Raw genomic sequence first — 21,774 nt, 5'->3', positions numbered from 1 at the left:
GTACAAGCATATCCTCAGGCGCTTGTAAATATTGTGTGCTGCAAACTGACGGAACAATCACTTGTCAACAAACCGGAGCATGTCCAGTTCAGTTCCTCGCCTCTCCTCATACTTATACAGTGTGTGAGATAGGAGGGAGCTGGTGCAGCAGTCCTTATGTTCTGGATCTGAAGTCCACACAGTGCTGATCCACCCCCATTCATGGCTCATCCATCCTCATTATGGCTCATCCATCCCCATCCATGGCTCACCCATCCTCATTTTGGCTCGTCCATCTCCATCCATGGCTCATCCATCCTCATTCTGGCTCATCCATCCCTATCCATGGCTCATTCAGGCTGATCCATCCCCATCCATGGCTCATCCATCCCCATCCATGGCTCATTCATGCTCATCCATGTCCCATCCATGCCATATCAGTGCTCATCCGTGCCTCATCCATGCCAAATAGGTGCTCATCTGTACTAGATCTATGCCACACCAGTGCTCATACATGCCACTTCCATGCCACATCAGTGCTCATCCATGCCGCATCAGTGCTCATCTGTGCCACATCAATGATCATCAGTGCTCATCCATGCCACATCAGTGATCATCCGTGCAGCATCCATGCCACATCAGTACTCATCAATGCCACATCCATGCCACATCAGCGATCATCCGTGCCACATCCATTCCACATCAGAGATCATCCCTGCCACATCAGTGCTCATCCGTGCCACTTCCATGCTACATCAGTGCTCATCCGTGCCACATCAGTACTCATCCATGAAATGTCCATGCCACATTAGTGCTCATCCATGTCTCATCAGTTCTCATCTGTGTCACATCAGTGCTCATCAGTGCCACTACAGTGCCTCACAAAAGTGTAATAGGTAGTCAAATTAGATTTGAATTTTATGCCCCTAGAACACCTGATGGTGCTTCCCACATGTTGGGCCTATGTATATGGCCAGGCTGCATAAAAGTCTCACACATGGTATCGCTATACTCAGGAGGAGTAGCAGAATGAATTTTTTGGTGTCATTTTTGCTATGTACATGCTATGTGTTAGAAATATCTTATACATGAACAACTTTGTGTAAAAAAAATGCGTTTTCATTTTCTTTCCACATTTTCCAAAAACATTGTTAATGTTGAAAATGATCAAAAGACTCATTATACAGAATACTTTATTAATCCCAAAGGGAATTGGGATGGTGCTCCCTGGATGCTGGGCCTCTGTATGTGGCCAAGCTGTGAAAAAGTCTCACACATGTGGTATCGCCATACTCAGGAGGAGTAGTAGAATGTATTTTGGGGTGTAGTTGCAAGTATGCAAGTGCCATGTGAGAGAGATAACCTCTTATTATAACAATTTTGTAAAAAAAAAAAAAAAAGAATTGTGGGAAAAAAATACAACTTAAAAAAAACTCACCATGCCTCTTACTAAATACTTTGCAATGTCCACTTTAAAAAAAGGGGTCATTTGGGGGGTATTTATACTGTCCTGGCTTGTTAGTGTCTCAAGAAATGAGACAGGCCATCAGTACTTCAGGTGTGATCAATTTTCAGTGATTGGCACCAAAGCATGTAGACTATGTAACTTTCACAAAGACCAAATAATATACACTGATTTGGGTTATTTTTACCAAAGATTTGTAGCAGTATAAATTTTGGCTAAAATTTATGAAGAAAAATTACAAATTTGCTAAATTGTATAATAGAAATGAAAAAAAAATGCATTTTTTACAAAATGTTTGGTCTTTTTTCATTTATAGCGCATTTTCTTTCCACATTTTCCAAAAAATGTATTGATGTTGAAAATGTTCAAAAGACTCATTGTACAGAATACTTTATTAATCACAAAGGAAATTGGGATGGTGCTCCCTGAATGTTGGGCCTCTGTTTGTGGCCTAGCTGTAAAAAAGTCTCACACATGTGGTATCGCCATACTCAGGAGGAGTAGTAGAATGTATTTTGGGGTGTAGTTGCAAGTATGCATGTGCCATGGGATAACCTCTTAATATGACAATTTTGTAAAAAAATAAAAAAAAATTGCAAAGAATTGTGGGGAAAAAAGAACAACTTAAAAAAAACTCACCATGCCTCTTACTAAATACGTTGGAATGTCCACTTTCCAAAAAGGGGTAATTTGGGTGGTATTTATACTGTCCTGGCTTGTTAGTTTCTCAAGAAATGAGACAGGCCATCAGTACTTCAGGTGTGATCAGTTTTCAGTGATTGGCACCATAGCTTGTAGACTTTGTAACTTTCACAAAGACCAAATAATATACACTGATTTGGGTTATTTTTATCAAAGATTTGTAGCAGTATACATTTTGGCTAAAATTTATGAAGGGAAATTACTAATTTGCTAAATTTTATAACATTCATTTATAGCGCAAAAAATAAAAAAACCCAATGGGGATTAAATACCCCCAAAATAAAGCTCTATTTGTGTAAAAATGGGACAACGATTTCATATGGGTACAGTGTTACATGACTGAAAGCTAAAAAATTGGTCTGGTTACGAAGGGGGTTTAAGTGCCCAGGGGGCACATGGTTTAATGGTGTGTTTGGGTCTTGCTGGTAGTGGTAGCTGCACCCAGGCATTTAATGACCCTCCAGTAGCAGAAAAAATACAACCTCATTTGTCTAGGGATAGATGGTAAGGGGTACAGGGTACCCAAAGAACAGCAAACATATGTCAGACTTATATAGCAACAAAAATGGCTGGTGGCTCTAATTTGCTCTAATTTGTTCAGTCAATGTTGATTCAAGATTTAACAGTAGCAACCCTCCAAATTCCATTTGATCCTTTGAATACTTGCATCGGTGGCCCTAGACATAGCCTCCAAATAGGAATTTGCCCTCTAACTTTAGATGAATAATCACAGGTACCTCAAAAGCTGAGTAATGAGGTCTCCATTCATTGTCCTTCCAGCAACATTTCCCCTACAGTCTCCTGGGCATTCTTCTAAATAGCATACTCCTATGAAGACGCTGTATGCAGGAAGCCAGTCTCCAGTCATCAACACTGGCCAGCCTAAATTCCTGGCAAAATTCCCTGTAGTAAATTCTTCCCAGGCAGCATCCTGAGAGGGAAGAACTTCTGGACTCATATCCTCTCCAGGTGAAGCCTGGGAGGCAAGGGCTTTTTTCTGGATGGTCCCTCTAAATATGTATATTCTCCCCAGTCCAGATCACTGCCATAGATGCCTTCATGATTGGCCAGGGTAGAATAAATATTTATAACCCAACACACTGTATCTTATCTACTGGAGAACACAACCAAGAAGCAGACAGAAACAATGCTCTTGGGCTTAGGAGAAGTCTAATAAATGCACATAACATAAAAAATGATCTGGTAGATGCAAGGGATGCAGTTTAACTTTTGCTTCAGAGCCCTATGTCTTTCAGGTTTCATACACAACTTTGCTGCGTGCAAAAGAATATCCAATATCTGCAGCTTCCAGTGCAAGTGCATCTTTTAAATGTTCTTCATGTGTGAGGGAGTAGCTGTGCGAAGCAAAGAAATAACATTTAAACAAATGTGCTATGCATAATACAGTGCACATCACATACCATGTAAAAAGTATATAAAGCAAGAAAATATTTTCTAAAGACTTGAATGTAGCAAATATTTCTGTTCAATACAAAATATTAAATTTGCTCTGTAGTAGTCTGTAGTGTGCACTGGTACCGGGTGCCCCCTTTTGCCACCCACATATATGAAATCAAGGTTATGCCTCTGCTTGCAGGTATCAGGAATATATAAAGATGCATGAAAAGATGTTCAAAAATCTGTAATTATTTATCAAGTTTTTTTATTTTTATTTTTTTACCCTGAGAAAAGGGAATGTTGTTTAATTGAACATAGAGAGATTCTTGTAGCCCTTACAACTATACATATGACTGGTTAAACAATAAAAAGTATTCTTGTATCAATCTACATATATCAGTCACTGTTAACATGCTAAACTCAAACCACTTTAATAACACCTCTTCAATATAAACATGAATACTAAAAAGGCAATCAAGATTTATAATGTTTAAGTTAAACATGGTGACTTACTACTAGTGTTGTGGAGATTTGGCTGGTAACACCCAGTATATTAAGATTTTTTTTTCTAATTTATGCTTATATTTTCAGGGGATTTTGACGCAGTACAGAGTCCCTCAACACCTATCAAAGACCTTGACGACAGGACGTGTAGAAGTGCTGGGTCAAAGTCCCGAGGAAGAGGCAGAAAAAATAATCCTTCACCCCCTCCTGACAGCGATTTGGAGGTAAGAACTCATTTATTAGCACATTGGAATGTCCCTTGTGAAGCTGCAGCTAGCTGCTCTGTTTGAACAGAGGTGTGTACAAAGGCCTGTCAAGCAACTGTCCCTGATTAGTTATTTCAGCCTGTATTCAGTGTATTTGCTCTCTGGCTCAAGAATAATGGCTAGCTTATTTTTTAGTTGTAAACTATTTATTTTCATAGACTGTTGTAGCCAACATTTAGGAAATTCTAGTTTATTTTCAGCTATGAAGACTCAGAACTGGCTATTTTCCCAGGGTCTATTGAATATGGATTTACACGTGCAACTGAGTAGTTTGGTGTTAAGGTTTAAGAGCTGTTCCAAAATGCCAAAACAACTTGAGTGTTTTCACTTAAACATGGGATATTCTTTGAAAATGGCTCAGTTATTCATGGTATGCATTTATATTTTTATAATGAACTAAATGAAGGAATTGTCCTTTATGTACACTTATTTTTAGTCAATGCTCTTTTGAATTGCTAGTACCTAAATGTTATATTTTAAGGAAATATTGAGCTTTGAATGAATATGTATATAATATGTGGGATGTCTCTCATAGGGAATACTGTAATAGGAAGTTTGAATGTAGTGTGGAACTTCACTTAAAAGAAGCCTTTGTTAAATATAATCAACTGGCTTACTTACACCACTTGATTTCCTGGTCTTACTTACTTACACCCTCCTAATCAGTCAGAGTAGGAGGGGATCTGTATTATAGCCACCTATCCCAATTCTCTCTAACTGTCAACCACCATTTCCATAAATTTGCTGCCCCTTATAGCCCACACTAGGGCCATTTGAATGCATTGCAAAACAAGGCTTCGTCTGACCTGATACATGCCATCATTACCTTCCAGCCAACACCATAGCACAAAGCTTACTGGATAATTCCCTCTTTATTCAAGGTCATTATTTAAAAGAACCCTAGGACTCATCTTTCTTTTCAGGAACTGTACATCATTATAGTCTCGGTTTTTTGCAGTAGCTTCTGGCTGTAACTGCCACCAGCAGTGGTCCAGATAATTCATGAGGAGGTTGGGATTGCCAACCCCAGATATTATCCCTTGTTTCCTTGGCCATTATCTCAGCCTGTTTAACAGGTTTGTTTTGCACACTCTCAGTATTAGTGGTGAACTATCTGTAATCATCTTCATAGACATAGCCACACCCATGTGTACCTCACAATGCTGGAACACATATTCCTGATGTTTACTTGTGCAAAATGACATTGTTTTCTGGTTTTAACAACTGGTTTTAACAACTCTATTACAAATGTTATATACTGATAGTACCATTGTTTGTTATCCTTAAATTGGGCATTATCCTTGAAATGTAATATTGTCATACATTTTAACAGTGGTATTATTTGTCACTGACTTAAAAATAAATTTAAAAAAGTTAAAAAATAAACCTTTAATAAGAGAAATAGGGAGGCTACCATATTTGTCCTTTTTCCAAAAAAATGCTGGTTTTCTGGCTTTTTCATGCAGTCATGCATGCATGCATCCAGTGAAGCCAAAGCAAAGTCAAAACTCTTGAAGCCAGTGAATCAGCACGAGCACCAAGCAACTAACAGATGGAGAGATCAGCAGTGGCATCCTCCATATTTTCTTTTAAAAAGGAGTTCGTCATCTTTATTTTACATTTTTTTATAGTTTAACTTTTTTTTTTTATATTTGCTAACTCATTCAAATCAATTTGCAGCTCAGGTCATACAGAGTTTTGCATAAAAAAATTGTACAGGGTGCCTTTTCAAAATGTATCAAAAAAGGATACTTCAAATATGTTAAATACAATACATTACTGTATATTAAAATGCTTTCAGATGCATGGTTTCCTTTAAAAGAGAACTCAGCTTCTTTGCATGTACAACCCCAATTCCAAAAATGACGGTATGCTGTGCAAAATCTACATAAAAACAGAAGGCAATGATTTTCAAATCTCATAAACCTTTATTTTTATTCAAAATAGAAAACATATCAAATGTTTAACCACCTTCAGACCGGACCATTTTGCTGGTAAATGACCAGAGGTCTTTTTACAATTTGGCACTGCGCTGCTTTAACTGGTAATTGCGCGGTCATGCAATGTTGTACCCAAACAAAATTTGCGTCCTTTTCTTCCCACAAATAGAGCTTTCTTTTGATGGTATTTGATTGCCTCTGCGATTTTTATTTTTTGCGATATAAACGTAAAAAGACCGCAAATTTTGAAAAAAAATATTTTCTACTTTTTGTTATTAGAAAAATCCAATAAACTCAATTTTAGTCATACATTTAGGCCAAAATGTATTCAGCCACATGTCTTTGGTAAAAAAAAAGTCAATAATTGTATATTTATTGGTTTGCGCAAAAGTTGTCACATCTACAAACTAAGGTACGTTTTCTGGAATTTACGCAGCTTTTAGTTTACGACTATCTCATTTCTTGAGGTGCTAAAATGGCAGGGCAGTACAAAACCCCCCCAAATGACCCCATTTTGGAAAGTAGACACCCTAAGGAAATTGATAAGTGGCATGTTGAGCCCATTGAATATTTTATTTTTTTGCCTCAAGCAAATGAATAATGACAAAAAAAATTTTTTATTTTTTTATTTTTTTTACACAAAGTTGTCACTAAATGATATATTGCTCACACATGCTATGGGCATATGTGAAATGACACCCCAAAATAAATTCTGCTGCTTCTCCTGAGTATGGGGATACCACATATGTGGGACTTTTTGGGAGCCTAGCCGCGTACGGGGCCCCGAAAACCAAGAACCGCCTTCAGGTTTTCTAAGGGCGTAAATATTTGACTTCACTCCTCACTACCTATTACAGTTTTGAAGGCCATAAAATGCCAAGATGGCACAAAACCCCCACAAATGACCCCATTTTAGAAAGTAGACACCCCAAGCTATTTGCTGAGAGGCATTTTGAGTCCATGGAATATTTTATATTTTGCCACAAGTTGCGGGAAAATTACAAACTTTAATTTGTTTTTATTTTTTTTTCACAAAGTTGTCACTAAATGATATATTGCTCACACATGCTATGGGCATATGTGAAATGACACCCCAAAATAAATTCTGCTGCTTCTCCTGAGTACGGGGATACCACATATGTGGGACTTTTTGGGAGCCTAGCCGCGTACGGGGCCCCGAAAACCAAGAACCGCCTTCAGGCTTTCTAAGGGCGTTACAGTTTTGAAGGCCATAAAATGCCAAGATGGCACAACCCCCCCCCCAAATGACCCCATTTTGGAAAGTAGACACCCCTAAATTTAGGGGTACACTAGTGAGACTAGGTAATAAATGGCGGGTGCCCTGAAACTATAAAAAAAATAACTAACCAACCAGCGTCACCTGTAACAGTTATATGGTGATCACTGGTGAAAGGGTTAACTAGGGGGCAATCAGGGGGCTTTATGCGGTAGTATATGGGGGTCCCTGGCGCTATAAAAAGCTGCGGCGAACCTAAATACCTACCTGCCTAACAACACCTGTGACACTAATATAGCGATCAGAAAAACGATCGCTTATTAGGCTGGGTTCACACTGGAGCGATGTGGGAACGCCACGAATGCGCGGCGGGTTCCCGCATCACATGCCTCCCGGCGGCAGTTCACACTGCCCTATGCGAACTGCTGGGAGTGTCAGTGAAATGTTAATGACACCCCCAGATCAGTTCGCATATCGCAGTGCGATCTGCAAACTCGGATCGCATGGTGTGAACACCCATGCGATCCGATTCTGCTGCGGACCAAAAAAAGGGTCCCGTGCGAGTTTGCGGCGGGTGCGACACGAATTCAGCCATACTATCTGTATGGCTGAACTCGAATCGCACAGAGATCGGATGTGATTTGCACTGCAGTGCGGTGCGAATCACATCCGTTCTCATAAACCGCTGCAATGTGAACCCAGCCTTAGTGACACTGGCGACGGGGGGTGATCACGGGGTTAAACCTTTATTGGGGGGGTTAGGGGGGTACCTTAGAACTAAAGGGGGCTAACCCTAACTGCCCTAACAGTTATTACAGTCACAAATGACACCCGCCGGGTGATCAGGGGGTTAAACCTTTATTAGGTAATAAATGGCGGGTGCCCTGAAACTATAAAAAAATAACTAACCAACCAGCGTCACCTGTAACAGTTATATGGTGATCACTGGTGAAAGGGTTAACTAGGGGGCAATCAGGGGGCTTTATGCGGTAGTATATGGGGGTCCCTGGCGCTATAAAAAGCTGCGGCGAACCTAAATACCTACCTGCCTAACAAGCGTCACCTGTGACACTAATACAGCGATCAGAAAAACTATCGCTTATTAGGCTGGGTTCACACTGGAGCGATGCGGGAACGCCATGAATCCGCGGCGGGTTCCCGCATCGCATGCCTCCCGGCGGCAGTTCACACTGCCCTATGCGAACTGCTGGGAGTGTCAGTGAAATGTTAATGACACCCCCAGATCAGTTCGCATATCGCAGTGCGATCTGCAAACTCGGATCGCATGGTGTGAACACCCATGCAATCCGATTCTGCTGCGGGCCAAAAAAAGGGTCCCGTGCGAATTTGCGGCGGGTGCAGCGGGTGCGACACGAATTCAGCCATACTATCTGTATGGCTGAACTCGAATCGCACAGAGATCGGATGTGATTTGCACTGCAGTGCGGTGCGAATCACATTCGTTCTCATAAACCGCTGCAATGTGAACCCAGCCTTAGTGACACTGGCGACGGGGGGTGATCACGGGGTTAAACCTTTATTGGGGGGGTTAGGGGGGCACATTAGAACTAAAGGGGGCTAACCCTAACTGCCCTAACAGTTACTACAGTCACAAATGACACCAATGCATGTTCTACTGTATGTGGGGTGTGTTGGTGCAACTCACCGAACCTCTCTCCTCGGTGCCGGAACGAAAACTACCGACACGGAGGAGAGAATACATTACAGGAGAGGAAGTGATGTCACCGGACATTTTCATTCGCCGGGAGCGATCGAGAGGGGGTGGCCATGAATGAATGGCCGTCCCCTCGTCCGGGATCGCTCCCGAACGAATACCGACCGCCGCAGGCACCGGGCGGGGGCCCGATCGGGCCCCCGACCGGCGGGCAGGCAAGGACGTACATGTAAGCCCTTATGCCTGCCCGTGCCATTCTGCCGACGTACATCGGCGTGCGGCGGTCGGCAAGTGGTTAAACTGATAAAATATACAATTTTAAGAAAAAAATAAGGTCAATTTGACTTTGATAGTAGCAACATGTCTCAAACAATGTTGGGACAGTGCAACAAAAAAAATTAAAAGGTGGATCTACTCTGAAAACGTTACCTCCCCCCCGACCCTGCTGCAGTTAGCTGGTTCCATGCGACCCTCCCACCTCCTCCATGCAGCATACGTTTCTGAAGTTTACTTGGTATTAGTGTGTTCTACAAAGGAACAGAGAGTGGAGCTCAACAGTATGGTGCTTCAAATTTCACTGTCCAGTTACAGACGGGGGGTGGGGAGCACTTAACTGCAGTAGAGATACAGGTGATGTGTAAGAGAGTTGTTTACATTTAAAGGGGTTGTAAAGCTTCTGTTTTAAAAAAACTAAACATATACTTACCTCCTCTCTGGAGTTGGTTTTGCACAGAGTGGCCCCAACTCTTCTTTTCTGGGGTCCCTCAGTGGCACTAGTAGCTCCTCCTCTTCTAGAGTGCCCCGTCAGAGAAGCGCTTTCCTTTCAGGAAACACATGCGGGCATGCTCCCGAGTCCTCCTTCTGCGTCTTTTGACACAGAAAGCAAGACTTGGCACTGCCCCCCAGCGCCCACGTCATTGGATTTGATTGACAGAAGCAGGAGCCAATGGCTTCCCTGCTAGCAATCCATCCAATCAAGACCTGAGACACAAGCTTTTGCTGGTGTGCTTATCCCCGGCAAGGGATAGAGGGGGTACAGGTAAGTAAAACGTGGGCTGGGGGGGGGGGGGCTGCAGCATTACAGGAAGTTATTCACATCAGCATTGAGATGAAAAACCTTGAGGGTTTACAACCACTTTAAGAACTGAATTACAAATCGTTAGAAGTTAGAATGCTCCCATGTATGTATTTATTATATTTAGCTATTTGTCTGGAATCTACATTTAATGGAAACCCTTAATGAAAGAAATATGCTGATCGTCTGTGTCCAATGTTGTGAGTCACTAACTTGAAACATGAATACCTAAAGGAGTTTTCACTTTATTTGTCCAAGTCAGTGACTCAGAAGAACTTGAAGCCAGAGGGTCAGCATGACAGCCTGGCTAGTAGCATTTTAACAAAATCAGCAACAGTAACTTATATACAGAATTTCTCTGATGTGTTAACTTTAATTGCAGAATTAAATACTGTTAACTCATATTGCATAATGGACTCTAAATTAACCTGACTTAACTATGATAAATTGTGTAGAGTTTGTACAAATTAAGTAAAAGACAAATATTTGCTTTATTATTATTATTATTATTATTATTATTATTATTATTAAAATATACAAATTAATGAGGTCCAGTTTTGCATGTTGTCCATGAAAGACTATTTTAACAAACTATACATCTATTCCAAGCCTTTCTGTGAATGAAGTAATAAAAGTGAACTGGGCTGTAAACGGGAGCTCAGTGCTGTATCCCATACGGCTGTATGGTCTTACTGTTAATGCACTTGGAGGTAATGGGCTGCCAAAAGCCATAATATGACTTAGTAAACACAAAAAGCATCAAGGGAACAGTTCCATACATTATCCATTAGGGAAAACTAGCCAAAACCATCCTTTGCCTGTTTAAAGGAAACACAAAACAGGCCTATCTACTATTGGGAAATGTAAAGTGAATCAAAATGGTAAATAAGAATTTTAGGCAAATGTGTCATATATATATATATATATATATATATATATATATATATATATATATATATATATATATATATATATATACACAGTATCTCACAAAAGTGAGTACAGTTTGTATAACAGTGTAAATTTGCTGACCCCTTACAATAACTCAACACACAGCCATTAATGTCTAAACCACTGGCAACAAAAGTGAGTACACCTCTAAGTGAAAATGTCCAAATTGGGCCCAATTAGCCATTTTCCCTCCCTGATGTCATGCGACTCATTAGTGTTACAAGGTCTCAGGTGTGACTGGGAAGCAGGTGTTAAATTTGGTGTTATCATTCTCACTCTCTCATACTGGTCACTGTAAGTTCAACATGGCACCTCATGGCAAAGAACTCTCTAATGATCTGAAAAAAATGAATTGTTGCTCTACATAAAGATTGCCTAGGCTATAAGAAGATTTGCAAGCCCCTGAAACTGAACTGCAGCATGGTGGCTAAGACCATACAGCGGTTTAACAGGACAGGTTCCACTCAGAACAGACCTCACGATGGCCAACCAAAGAAGTTGAGTGCACATGCTCAGCTTCATATCCAGAGGTTGTCTTTGGGAAATAGACATATGAGTGCTGCCAGCATTGCTGCAGAGGTTGAAGGGGTGTGGGGTCAGCTTGTCATGCATTACAAACCAAAGCTAATTTAATGCAAAGTAATACAATTATTACATATATATATATATATATATGTAATAATTGTATTACTTGACATTAAATTAGCTTTGGTTTGTAATGCATGATGAATGACACAAAATCACATTTCCAGTTTCCCCTATCAGAAGTTATCATATAACATGTGGTGACATTGGGAAAGGCAAGATTTGGAAAAAGGAATACGTTTTTAACACAGGCTTCTATGAAAATATTATAGGTTCAGAAAGAGAACAATTTTACATGTGGCAACAAATATAACTCCTTGAAAATATACTTTTTTATTTGATTCTAATAAAGTATTAAGGTAATATATATAACTAAACATAGCCAAAATAGTCATTGATGTTTCTGATTGTGCTGCATCATCTACACTGAAGATTCAAATATATAAAAGACATTGTGCCAGATATCTTTGAGCTTTTGATCTACACTTTACCTGCCATTCAAACATTTTTCCGGAAATGATAGGGGCATGTGGAAAGACCAATGTGATTACTGAAAATAGGCATTGCGTAAGTCTGCAACATCAGGCAATGTTCTTCAAAAAGCAATGCTAAGCAAATAATTCATAGAGAGCTAATTAGAGTTGATACTGAAATCTGGATGTCCCTGGTTGAGTCAGAATTTCACTTTTACTTTTGGTCCTTCGGATTCTCAAAAGAATGGAGTAAAAGAACCAAAAATTGCTCTAAAACGATGTTTCTGCCTTAATTCCATTGACTTCATTGGAATTTCTGGTTCAGAAATGTCAAATTTTAGGTTAAACAAGATATTTGGGGGGCACACCCTAAAAAATGCATAAAGATGGTGCTGCCATAAGACCATGCAACAGAACAAAAATATTACAGCGCACACATGCAAAACTAACATTTACCTCCAGCAAGGCTTTTTAAAAACACCTAGACATTTTCAAAAAACATTATCAAAAAATATGGGGATTTGGTCACACCATATTGCTATACGGTGCTTAAGCTCACTTACTGCGACAACGAACCCCATGATTAGTGGGCCCTACACTATCCATAGACTAAGAGATCCTGCTTCTCTGAACCATGGGAGCTATACTCCTCTATATGGGAGAACATGAGGTCTCCACCATGACACAGGTGGTCACTAATGAGAGGTACTTACTGAGGGAGTGCGCAAATAATTCATAGAGGGCTAATTAGAGTTGATACTGAAATCTGGATGTCCCTGGGTGAGTCAGAATTTCACTTTTACTTTTGGTCCCTCAGATTGGAGCACATCTTTGGCTTTTCTCTCCTAACAGACCTGCCCTGCTATCTCCACGGACCCCAGGGTTCCCCAGACTGCCAGGGCGCCACCTGGGACCGTTGACGCGGCTCCGTCCTTAGCACGGGGAGTGTCAACCATATTGCTACACCCAGCTACTTCACCACCGCTGCCTCCAGGCCTTCCTGTCTGTTCTACGCCCGGCTCTCTGCATGCACACCAGAGTAATCCAGCATGCAAACCGCAGCCAGCAATCTTCCCTGTGCCACTGCTGCATGCCAGCCTGAGGGACTTTACTGACCTAGACAGTAAGTGGCAGCCATCTTGCTACATCCCAGCGGCCTCCCCATCTCCTCTGTGCTTGATCCGGGTCCATCTAACCACCAGGGCGACCCCAGCCTGGTGGATTGTGGCCCAATCCAGAAGCAAGTCACTGCACTGTCAGAGTTGCCCAGTAGGTTCAGCTGCCACCTGTAGTCCTCCTCAAAATTAGAAAAAATCCTCAGCTGACAGTTTTCTGCCTCACCATAGTTTTACAACACATCTCCATCACATTCTATGGTAAAGCAGGCAAGTAGGGAACACAGTCCAATCTCCAGAGTCGCATGTAACAACTGTCCTGCCCCCTACTAAATGTCATGTTTCCTGGCTGATGATGGATGGCTGAAGACATGGGCTGCTGAGCTCTGTGCTCTCCCGACATTAACTGTCTGTTTTCCCAGTTACCGTCACCTGGAACCTCTATGTCATCTTCAAGCTCTCACCCTGCTGACTCTGCTGAGCTGCAACTAGGTACAATCCAGCACTACCTACTCCGTACATCCTCGCTAGACTCCCACACGGGAAAGGACAAGCTGGTGGCCAGTCGCACCCTGGCCAAACCTAAACCTCCTCCTCAGGTTCACATGGACTCCTTTATGTGCAGGGACACTTATGTGCAGGGACACTGCAGGTGAGCCCTCAGCTCCTCCGGTGGTCCCTCCTACCCCTGTGACCAGGCCAGCTATGCCCTCTGTCATTTCCATCAAATATGGCCCAGTGGTGCTACTACCTACAGTCTCAAGTGGCTCAGCTGGCTCCATGACCACAGCCCTTCTCTCCGCCATGTAGAATTGCAAGCCATCCAACACTGAGTTTCAACAACGGAGACCTCTGTATCCACCCCGGCTACTACAGAAGATGACCATACGGCTTGTATTGTGGCTCTCAAATCTGCAACCATGACACATCTATCCCTTAAAATTACAGTGATCTTGCGCATAACCTAACAATCCATCATCAATCAAAAATTGTCAATTTATTGCAATAAAGTGAAATAATGTTTGATAAATGTTCATAAAAGTAGTGGCACAATATAGTTAAATAAGTGCAAAAAAAGGTCCATAAGTAGAAGAAATCCAGTGGTTCAAGATAGTGTAAATGAAGTTTCAGAAATCCTGACAATTTATCCAATGAGTAAAACCGCTGACACCACACCAATCTGCTCACAGAACTCTCACCTCATGGGCATAGGTTAAATTCCTTTAAAAATCCAATGGGAATAGTAAGTTTCACTTCAAGCATCCAGGAACAACAGCAAGACATTATGAATCAAAAGGTTCCACCCCTCATAACCGATATTACGAGCCACATGTAAGGTAAATAAGCCTCCAATAGTGTATTACCATAATAAACAAATATATTAAATAAAATACCTGCTTACATGAAAGCAGCAGCAAGTGCGCCAAACAGAGACAAACATTCGCCATTTCACGCCACCTTGCACATCACTTCAGGTCCGCGATATGCTCTGGTTACACCCTACGCATTATGTCATATCATGTGACTTCCTCAGAGGACCGGATTGGCTGTTGTATAATTGTATTTATATTGTCCGGACAAGAAATGTATCTGACGCTATTTTGAAGAAGCCCATCGCCTTGAATAGAGACTACAAGACGGCGGACATTTTCCCTAAGATTGTCATCTAATGTAATTTTAATAAAACTAATTGACGTAACTACAATAATACGGCCTTGTCCATTTTGACTCAAGTGGGTATAATACTTATAGATGACCTATGAGGGAAATTAAATGAGTAGGCTTTTGAATGCAAGTCGGCATACCAGCCATTTGCTGCCTATATATCCAACAATTTTACACGCTAGAATTAGTTTCGCTAAAATATTAAGACCCAATCTTTTTTAGCTAATTAAAATGTATAATATATATATATATATATATATATATATATATATATAAGGTTCCACATGGTAGGTTGATCGGGCGTACTGATGAAACTAGTTGGACATAAATCCTTAAAAGCTCCAAAGTGCTCATTAGAATGGGGTATATAATAGCAGACATTATTGAGATGGACGGGTAATATTCAAAAAGATATTTTTTAGAAAATTAATCCAGGTAATTTCTGCAAATATGTTGCACACTGGAAATGAAACATGTGGTTTACATGTAGATAAATAATTAATCAAATTAATAATTACTGATGAAACAATTAAGATCAAAATCGACATTCAACTCATCAGGTACAAGCATTCTCATCTTATGTATCCATTTTGATTCTTTCTGACTCAAAAGATCTAACTTTATGATCGCCTCTCCATGATTTATTATATCTCTCTATTCCCCAGAATGATAAATGGGCTGGGTCATTGTTTTGGGCCAAAGCAAAGTGTCCAGATACACTATGCTTTGGGCACCCTATAACAATATTTTGTGCATGTTGTCTAATTCTTGCCCCTTTAGTTTTCCCCACGTATTGAAATTTACAAGAGCAGCTGGTGAAGTCCCTGATAGGGTAAATGCTTCCTGTATTGGTGGCTTCAAATTCCTTCTTTTTATCTTGAAATTTCTTTGAATGTTGGCTTGCAAAACAATATTTGCATGGAAAGAAAGCTTTGCAAGGGAAAAATTAAAATTGGTTCTTAGAGGGTGGTTCAACTACATTCTTAACAATTAGATCTTTTAGTGTTGTTGCACATTTAGGTCAATCAGGTAGAATACTCTTTAAATGTTTATCACCTTTAAGAATGTGCCAGTATTTCCTAAATATTTTTTCTACATCCTTATATTGAACAATGTAGTCCAAAACAAGAGCTGGAGCTTCTGAAAGTTGTTGTGTTTTTTTTAATTTACACATATGATCTGTTTTCTATCCATTACTTTAACTGATTCAATTTGTTTTTGGATATATTGTTGGGTGTAACCTTTCTTTTTCACTAAAGTATTCAACTCTGTGTCAGAGGGCTCAGTGTACCCCCCACAAACACTTGAGGCTCATATATCCCTTATCCCAAAACCAGAGAAGGACACTACTTTATGCAAAATCTATAGGACAATATCCCTGATCGGGTTTGATTTGAAGATCTTCGTTAAAGTGTTGGCCAACAGAATACAACCGGTGTTGCCCAGTTTGATCCACTTAGATCAAGTGGGATTTGTGAGTGGCCAGAAAGCAAGGGATAGCACCCTGAAAACCCTTCTTTATCCGACTAAGCCCGAACCCACGATATTCCTTTATGCCTTTTAACAGCTGATACAGAGAAAGCATTTGACTGAGTGAATTGGCAATTCCTTCATCTGTCTTTACAACAAATAGGATTGGGAGCCCTCTTATTCTCAAGGATAATGAGTTCCAGAGATTTGGGGAAGTCAGTAATTTTAAAGTAAACTACAGTAAATCAGATATTCTCAATATCTCTCTGCCAAAGTCAAACCTACACAGACTCTTGACTGACTTTTCCTTCCACCTCTATCCGATACCTTGGTATTCAAATACCGAAGGATGCATCCCAACTCTTTTCCAAGAATTTTAAACCCTTACTCCTTAGAACTCAAGCCGATCTGTCTACATACACGTCCAGACGGCTCTCTTGGCTTGGTAGGGTGAACACCTTGAAAATTGATGTTTTTCCCCAGTTTTTTTACTTATTCCAGACAATCCCTATATACATAGCTAACTCCTATTTCCGGAAATTGCACCAGCTGTTCTCGAAATTTATTTGAAATATGGCCCGTCCCAGAATTCAATACAGAACTTTATCTCTTCCAAAAGCTAAAGGAAGAACTGGAGCCCCAGATTCTTTGTTGCACCATAAGGCAGCAATGCTTACTCGCATACTTGACTGGTTCAATAACTATACGACTAAGCTCTGGGTTCACTTGGAAAGTAATATGAACCCCATTGAACTCTCAGCTCTTCCATGGATCATACCCGGAAATTGTAAGAGCTCATACCTCCTCTGTGACCTTACTCGTCAAACGATCTCAACCTGGGATCACTTAATTTATAGCAGGAATGTATAAAAACGTTCAGGGCCTATGACTCCCCTATTTGGGACTCCGGGCCTTCCCACTGGCTATGTATGTGACTAGCTTTGAACCTTGGTGGAAAGAATGCCATAGGAGGCTTTCCCAGGTTCTCCGAGCAGACCCCACTCTAAAGCCAGATACCCCTCCTGAATCGCTTTTGAAACCCTATGCAGTGGCTCCAGAAACAACAATTAACTTCCTATATCTGAACCTTCCCATCTGTATCAGATATTCTAGCTGAACTGACAGGATTCTAGGATATGCTCCTCCAAGGCACGTGGTATCTCAGCTTTATTCCCTCTTGCTGAATGCTTCTTACCCTGATCTCCCACCCTACACGATGGCTTGGGAAAAAGATTAACGACATTCCATCTCTCCCATTGACTGGCAAAAATGCTTTATTCTGATGCACAAACCCTCTCTAGCCACTAAAACTCAAGAAAAGGGTTCAAACTGGTGATGAGGTGGTTTAGATGTCCTTCGACTATACATCATTTGATTGTAGCAATACATGATGTTTACACTAAATCTTTTCCCTTGCATTGGGAGAGCACTTTAGTTATCCATGTTATGCCTTAACATGCTGTTCTAAATGTTTTTTTTTTTTTACAACACATGTATTGAACTTGATACAATACTAAATTTTGTAACCTCCCTATACATTTGCTTTATTGTCATTACTTACTACTGTTAATGATGTTATCTTTGTGGAATGCATTTCTCTTTATGTTCCTTTCGATAAAAAATAAGATTGAACTAAAAAAGTTCAGCTGAACCACAATTGATCAAAGTTATCAGAAATTCACTCATCTCTAGTACTCAGTTCAGTATAACCTTTCTGACTTCAGCTTAGTTCAGCTTATTGTATTTCACACCAATACATGAATCAGGTATTTAAAAGGGTTTTACCACTTAAAAGGAAAACTCTTGACCAGATGAAATGTAAATCTCAGCCAACAAATGTCATACATCCTGGCATTTCAAGTGGTGAAAGAGGAACACTTGAGGTGGTTATGTGCTAAAGCAAACACTATTTTTAACACTGTGATCCCTAAAATAGTATTGGAACCCAACATGGTCTATGTACTAAAGCAGATGCATTCTTAGACAGCCAGTAAACCTCAACAGTAAATTCTTAAGGTATGTCTATCTTATCTAGGCTTACACTTATAAAGGGACATGTTTGCTTAGCGAAGTGCACACTTAAGGGTTTATTTATAAATGTTTTCACACAACTTTCACTTAAGATTCACACATTTTTCCAGCCTAATCAGATTTGAAAATGTGTGATTCTTGAGTGAATATTGTGTGAAAATGTTCATAAATAGACCCCTTAGCTTATTAAATAAGGGAAATGTATGCGCTCTTTTGAGTATTCAGTCACATGCCAGGAAAATTTAAAAACAGGATTTTTGATTGAACTTGACTAGCTAATTAATGTTCAAGTTTCACTTTTATTCACTAAACTAATTGAATAATCACTTTGCTAAATAAACTATTCCTTGAGTCTTTATTACTTGAGTACATTTTCTAGTTTTGCTATGATATTATTTATCATAGAAAAAAACAGTATTTTTTCAAAGTCATGGTATGTTTTGAGCTTCAAAGTTAGGTTCAGGTTAAATGAAAATGTAGGTTTATGGGATACGGCCATATAAATCTGACTAAGGTTGTATCCTGTCTGACTATCTAGAAGTGGGAAGTAAAAGTCAGTGGATTTACTAAAGGAAAATAGACTGTGCACTTTGCAAATGGAGTTGCACTCATCTCCCTCAAAGCTTAGTTAATGTGGTGAAGCTTCACTTTGTAAAGAATACCCAATCAGGTGCAAGGAAAAAAAAAACAGCAATTTTGCTTGTACATGATTGGATGATGGAAATCAGCAGAGCTTTGCCATGTTCACTAAGCTCTGGGGAAAATAAGTTCTGGGGAACTGCACTTGCAAAGTATATTTTCCCTTATTTGCTGTAAAAACTTTAACAATAAAGTGTGGGTCTGAGACTCCCCTGCCAGAATCTGGCCATGTAACAATATTAGCTCAGAACATCAAAGCATTGCACATAGAGTCCTTGATGCAGTCACTCAATATACACAAATGTTGTTTAATGATGTATTACAAACAGAGCAGGCAAAATCTGCAATATAGAAATACATTGTGAAGGGTTGGTTGGTTGGTCTTTCACCGGTTTACATACTTCTGTTGTTTTATTTTTAGAGAGTATTCGTTTGGGACCTGGATGAAACAATCATCATTTTTCACTCATTACTCACTGGAACCTTTGCACAGAAGTATGGCAAGGTGAGATTATATTTTATTATAATAAAAATGCTAAAAAATAAAAGCCTATGCCTATTTTCTTTTCCAATACACGTAGGCTGCAATGTAGTTGTAAAAACATATGTTGTTTTTCATCTGTCATTTCAAACCTGAAACCCACATCTATTCTGAATGCCACTTTTTAAAGACAGCTCCCAGAATGTCATCCTAATGACTTACATTTTATAGAAGAAAATGTAAAGCTATGTAATATATCAAACTGAATAAGAATGCTGGATATGGATTTGGGTGCACAATACAGTTTTTTCACATGTAAATGAAGCAAAAAACTTTTTTCTGCTCAGATAGAGTAGGGAATGGCTAAGGCTCCCATATTTTATTTTTATTTTTTGGTGCCTGTTTCATATCTGGCAGATTTCCATTTCATTTCTATCCCAGAGACACAGCAGAAAGTAAGAGGCTATCAGGCCACCCTTGGAAGATGAGAAAAAAATACATCTGATTGCTGTTTGGTTTAGCAAGCAAGTTAAGCCGTCTTGATGAATTTAAAATTCTGTTATGTGTTTTCTTGCTGATGTCTGGAGACAGGAATGGGTGATATGCTTACTGCAACGAAATGGGTATTGGACAAATGACAAGAGCAAAGAAGGCTACAGCTACTTTCTTGACAAACAAGAACCATTATAGCATTATTGACATAAATAAGTTAGGATTCCACCTAGCATCACCATACTATGTTACATCTCCAGTCATTAAAAAAAAAAACAACACAAAATGAATGGAACAAACTAGCAACACATAACCAGTATTCATAGTCATAGTGCATATTTTTAAATCAAGATGTTGAGGTGTCTTCACGTCTAAACCCGATTCTGTGCTTCAAAGACTGCTGTTTTCCTTTGAAAAATAGAAGAACCTCATGCTATGGAATAGCTAAATAAACTATTTCTAGATAATCGTGAAAATATATAAGCTGCTCCCCTCAAAGTCCAATAGTGCTAGCTTTATCTGGTTTGTGTGTAATGATAGAGGGCGCTATAAAATTAATAAATTATGCTAAATTTGTGCATATACAAATAAAGTGCATGGTGGTCAATTAGATGACAATTAGATGATTAATTAATGACCCAGTGTTAAAATGACAGTGATTTTAAATATTTCATCAAAAACAAATATTTCATCAAAAACCAAAAAAAAAGTCCATAAATCTTTTGTGATGCAACTTCAATCTTTACACCATCACCATTGGCAATAACTTCATGAGAAATCACCCGGTGGATGTGAATGAAATTCCTACTCACCAGACCACCACGAACTCTTTAACTAAAAATGACCTAATGATCAAGCGTGATGCTAAAAACCAAACAAAATAGACATTTGAGTACCGTTTAAAATGTTTACTCCTGGCAGGTAAAATATATTCCGGGCTCTATTTTTTCATTTCTCAATTTCCATGTGCCTGTTTAATTCTCACAAGTTTGGGAACATCCAGCCTATTACCTTTATCATCTGTAATGACTAAAGCTGACCATGTACCAATAGATTTTTGAATTCATGTTTCTATGAACAAATACGAAAATTCATATGAAGATTTTCAGTACATTTGATGACTTGATAAATATCAATCAAAAGTACTTCAAATTTTAATTTCCTTTTAACATTTGATTTAGTAAAAAATGGACATTCATGAACAAAGATCATTCAAAGTAAGAAATTTGTTATTGCAGTTAAAAAAATGAACATTGATTTGACCCCACAAACTATCAATGTATCTCACTGAACAAACTTATTCTAGTGTATAGCCAGATTTAGCCTTTATCAAAATGTGAAAATTGATTAAGTGCTTTTCTTATCTGAATTGGAAAAGTACATAATAAATGCATAAATAAATGCACTTGAGATTCAAATGCAGGAGCAAACTTGACTTGGATTGCAGTCTGCTTATTGTATTATTAACTGGAATAATTGTCATAGTAAGTCACTACAGTGACATCTTTTTGTAGGCATAGCATCATCCTTTGTAATCTGACTGTGGCTAATTCCACAGGAAATGAAAATTATATTTGGATCATTTTTTCCCTTCTCGCAGAAACAGGACATTGGAGGGACTAACAGTAATA

The 21,774-nt window shown here is 39.4% G+C and overlaps 1 protein-coding gene across 22 annotated transcripts in view; it reads left to right on the top strand.

Annotated features, from left to right (window-relative positions):
- The window catches only part of EYA4 (EYA transcriptional coactivator and phosphatase 4), a 390,196-nt gene that overhangs the window by 310,015 nt on the left and 58,407 nt on the right, over nt 1–21,774 (top strand). For all 22 annotated transcript variants that reach the window (XM_077486829.1, XM_077486826.1, XM_077486831.1 and 19 more), the window contains 2 exons: nt 4,136–4,272; nt 19,592–19,675. In XM_077486829.1, coding sequence (XP_077342955.1) covers nt 4,136–4,272; nt 19,592–19,675 — 221 coding nt within the window. The remainder of the gene's footprint in view (nt 1–4,135; nt 4,273–19,591; nt 19,676–21,774) is intronic.

Source organism: Lithobates pipiens, unplaced genomic scaffold (genome assembly GCF_037356315.1).
Source record: "Lithobates pipiens isolate NorthernLeopardFrog02 unplaced genomic scaffold, aLitPip1_a1.2 Scaffold_18, whole genome shotgun sequence".
Classification (NCBI taxonomy): domain Eukaryota; kingdom Metazoa; phylum Chordata; class Amphibia; order Anura; family Ranidae; genus Lithobates; species Lithobates pipiens.
Note: the sequence above shows the minus strand (reverse complement) of the source record. Positions and strands in the feature narration are given on the sequence as shown.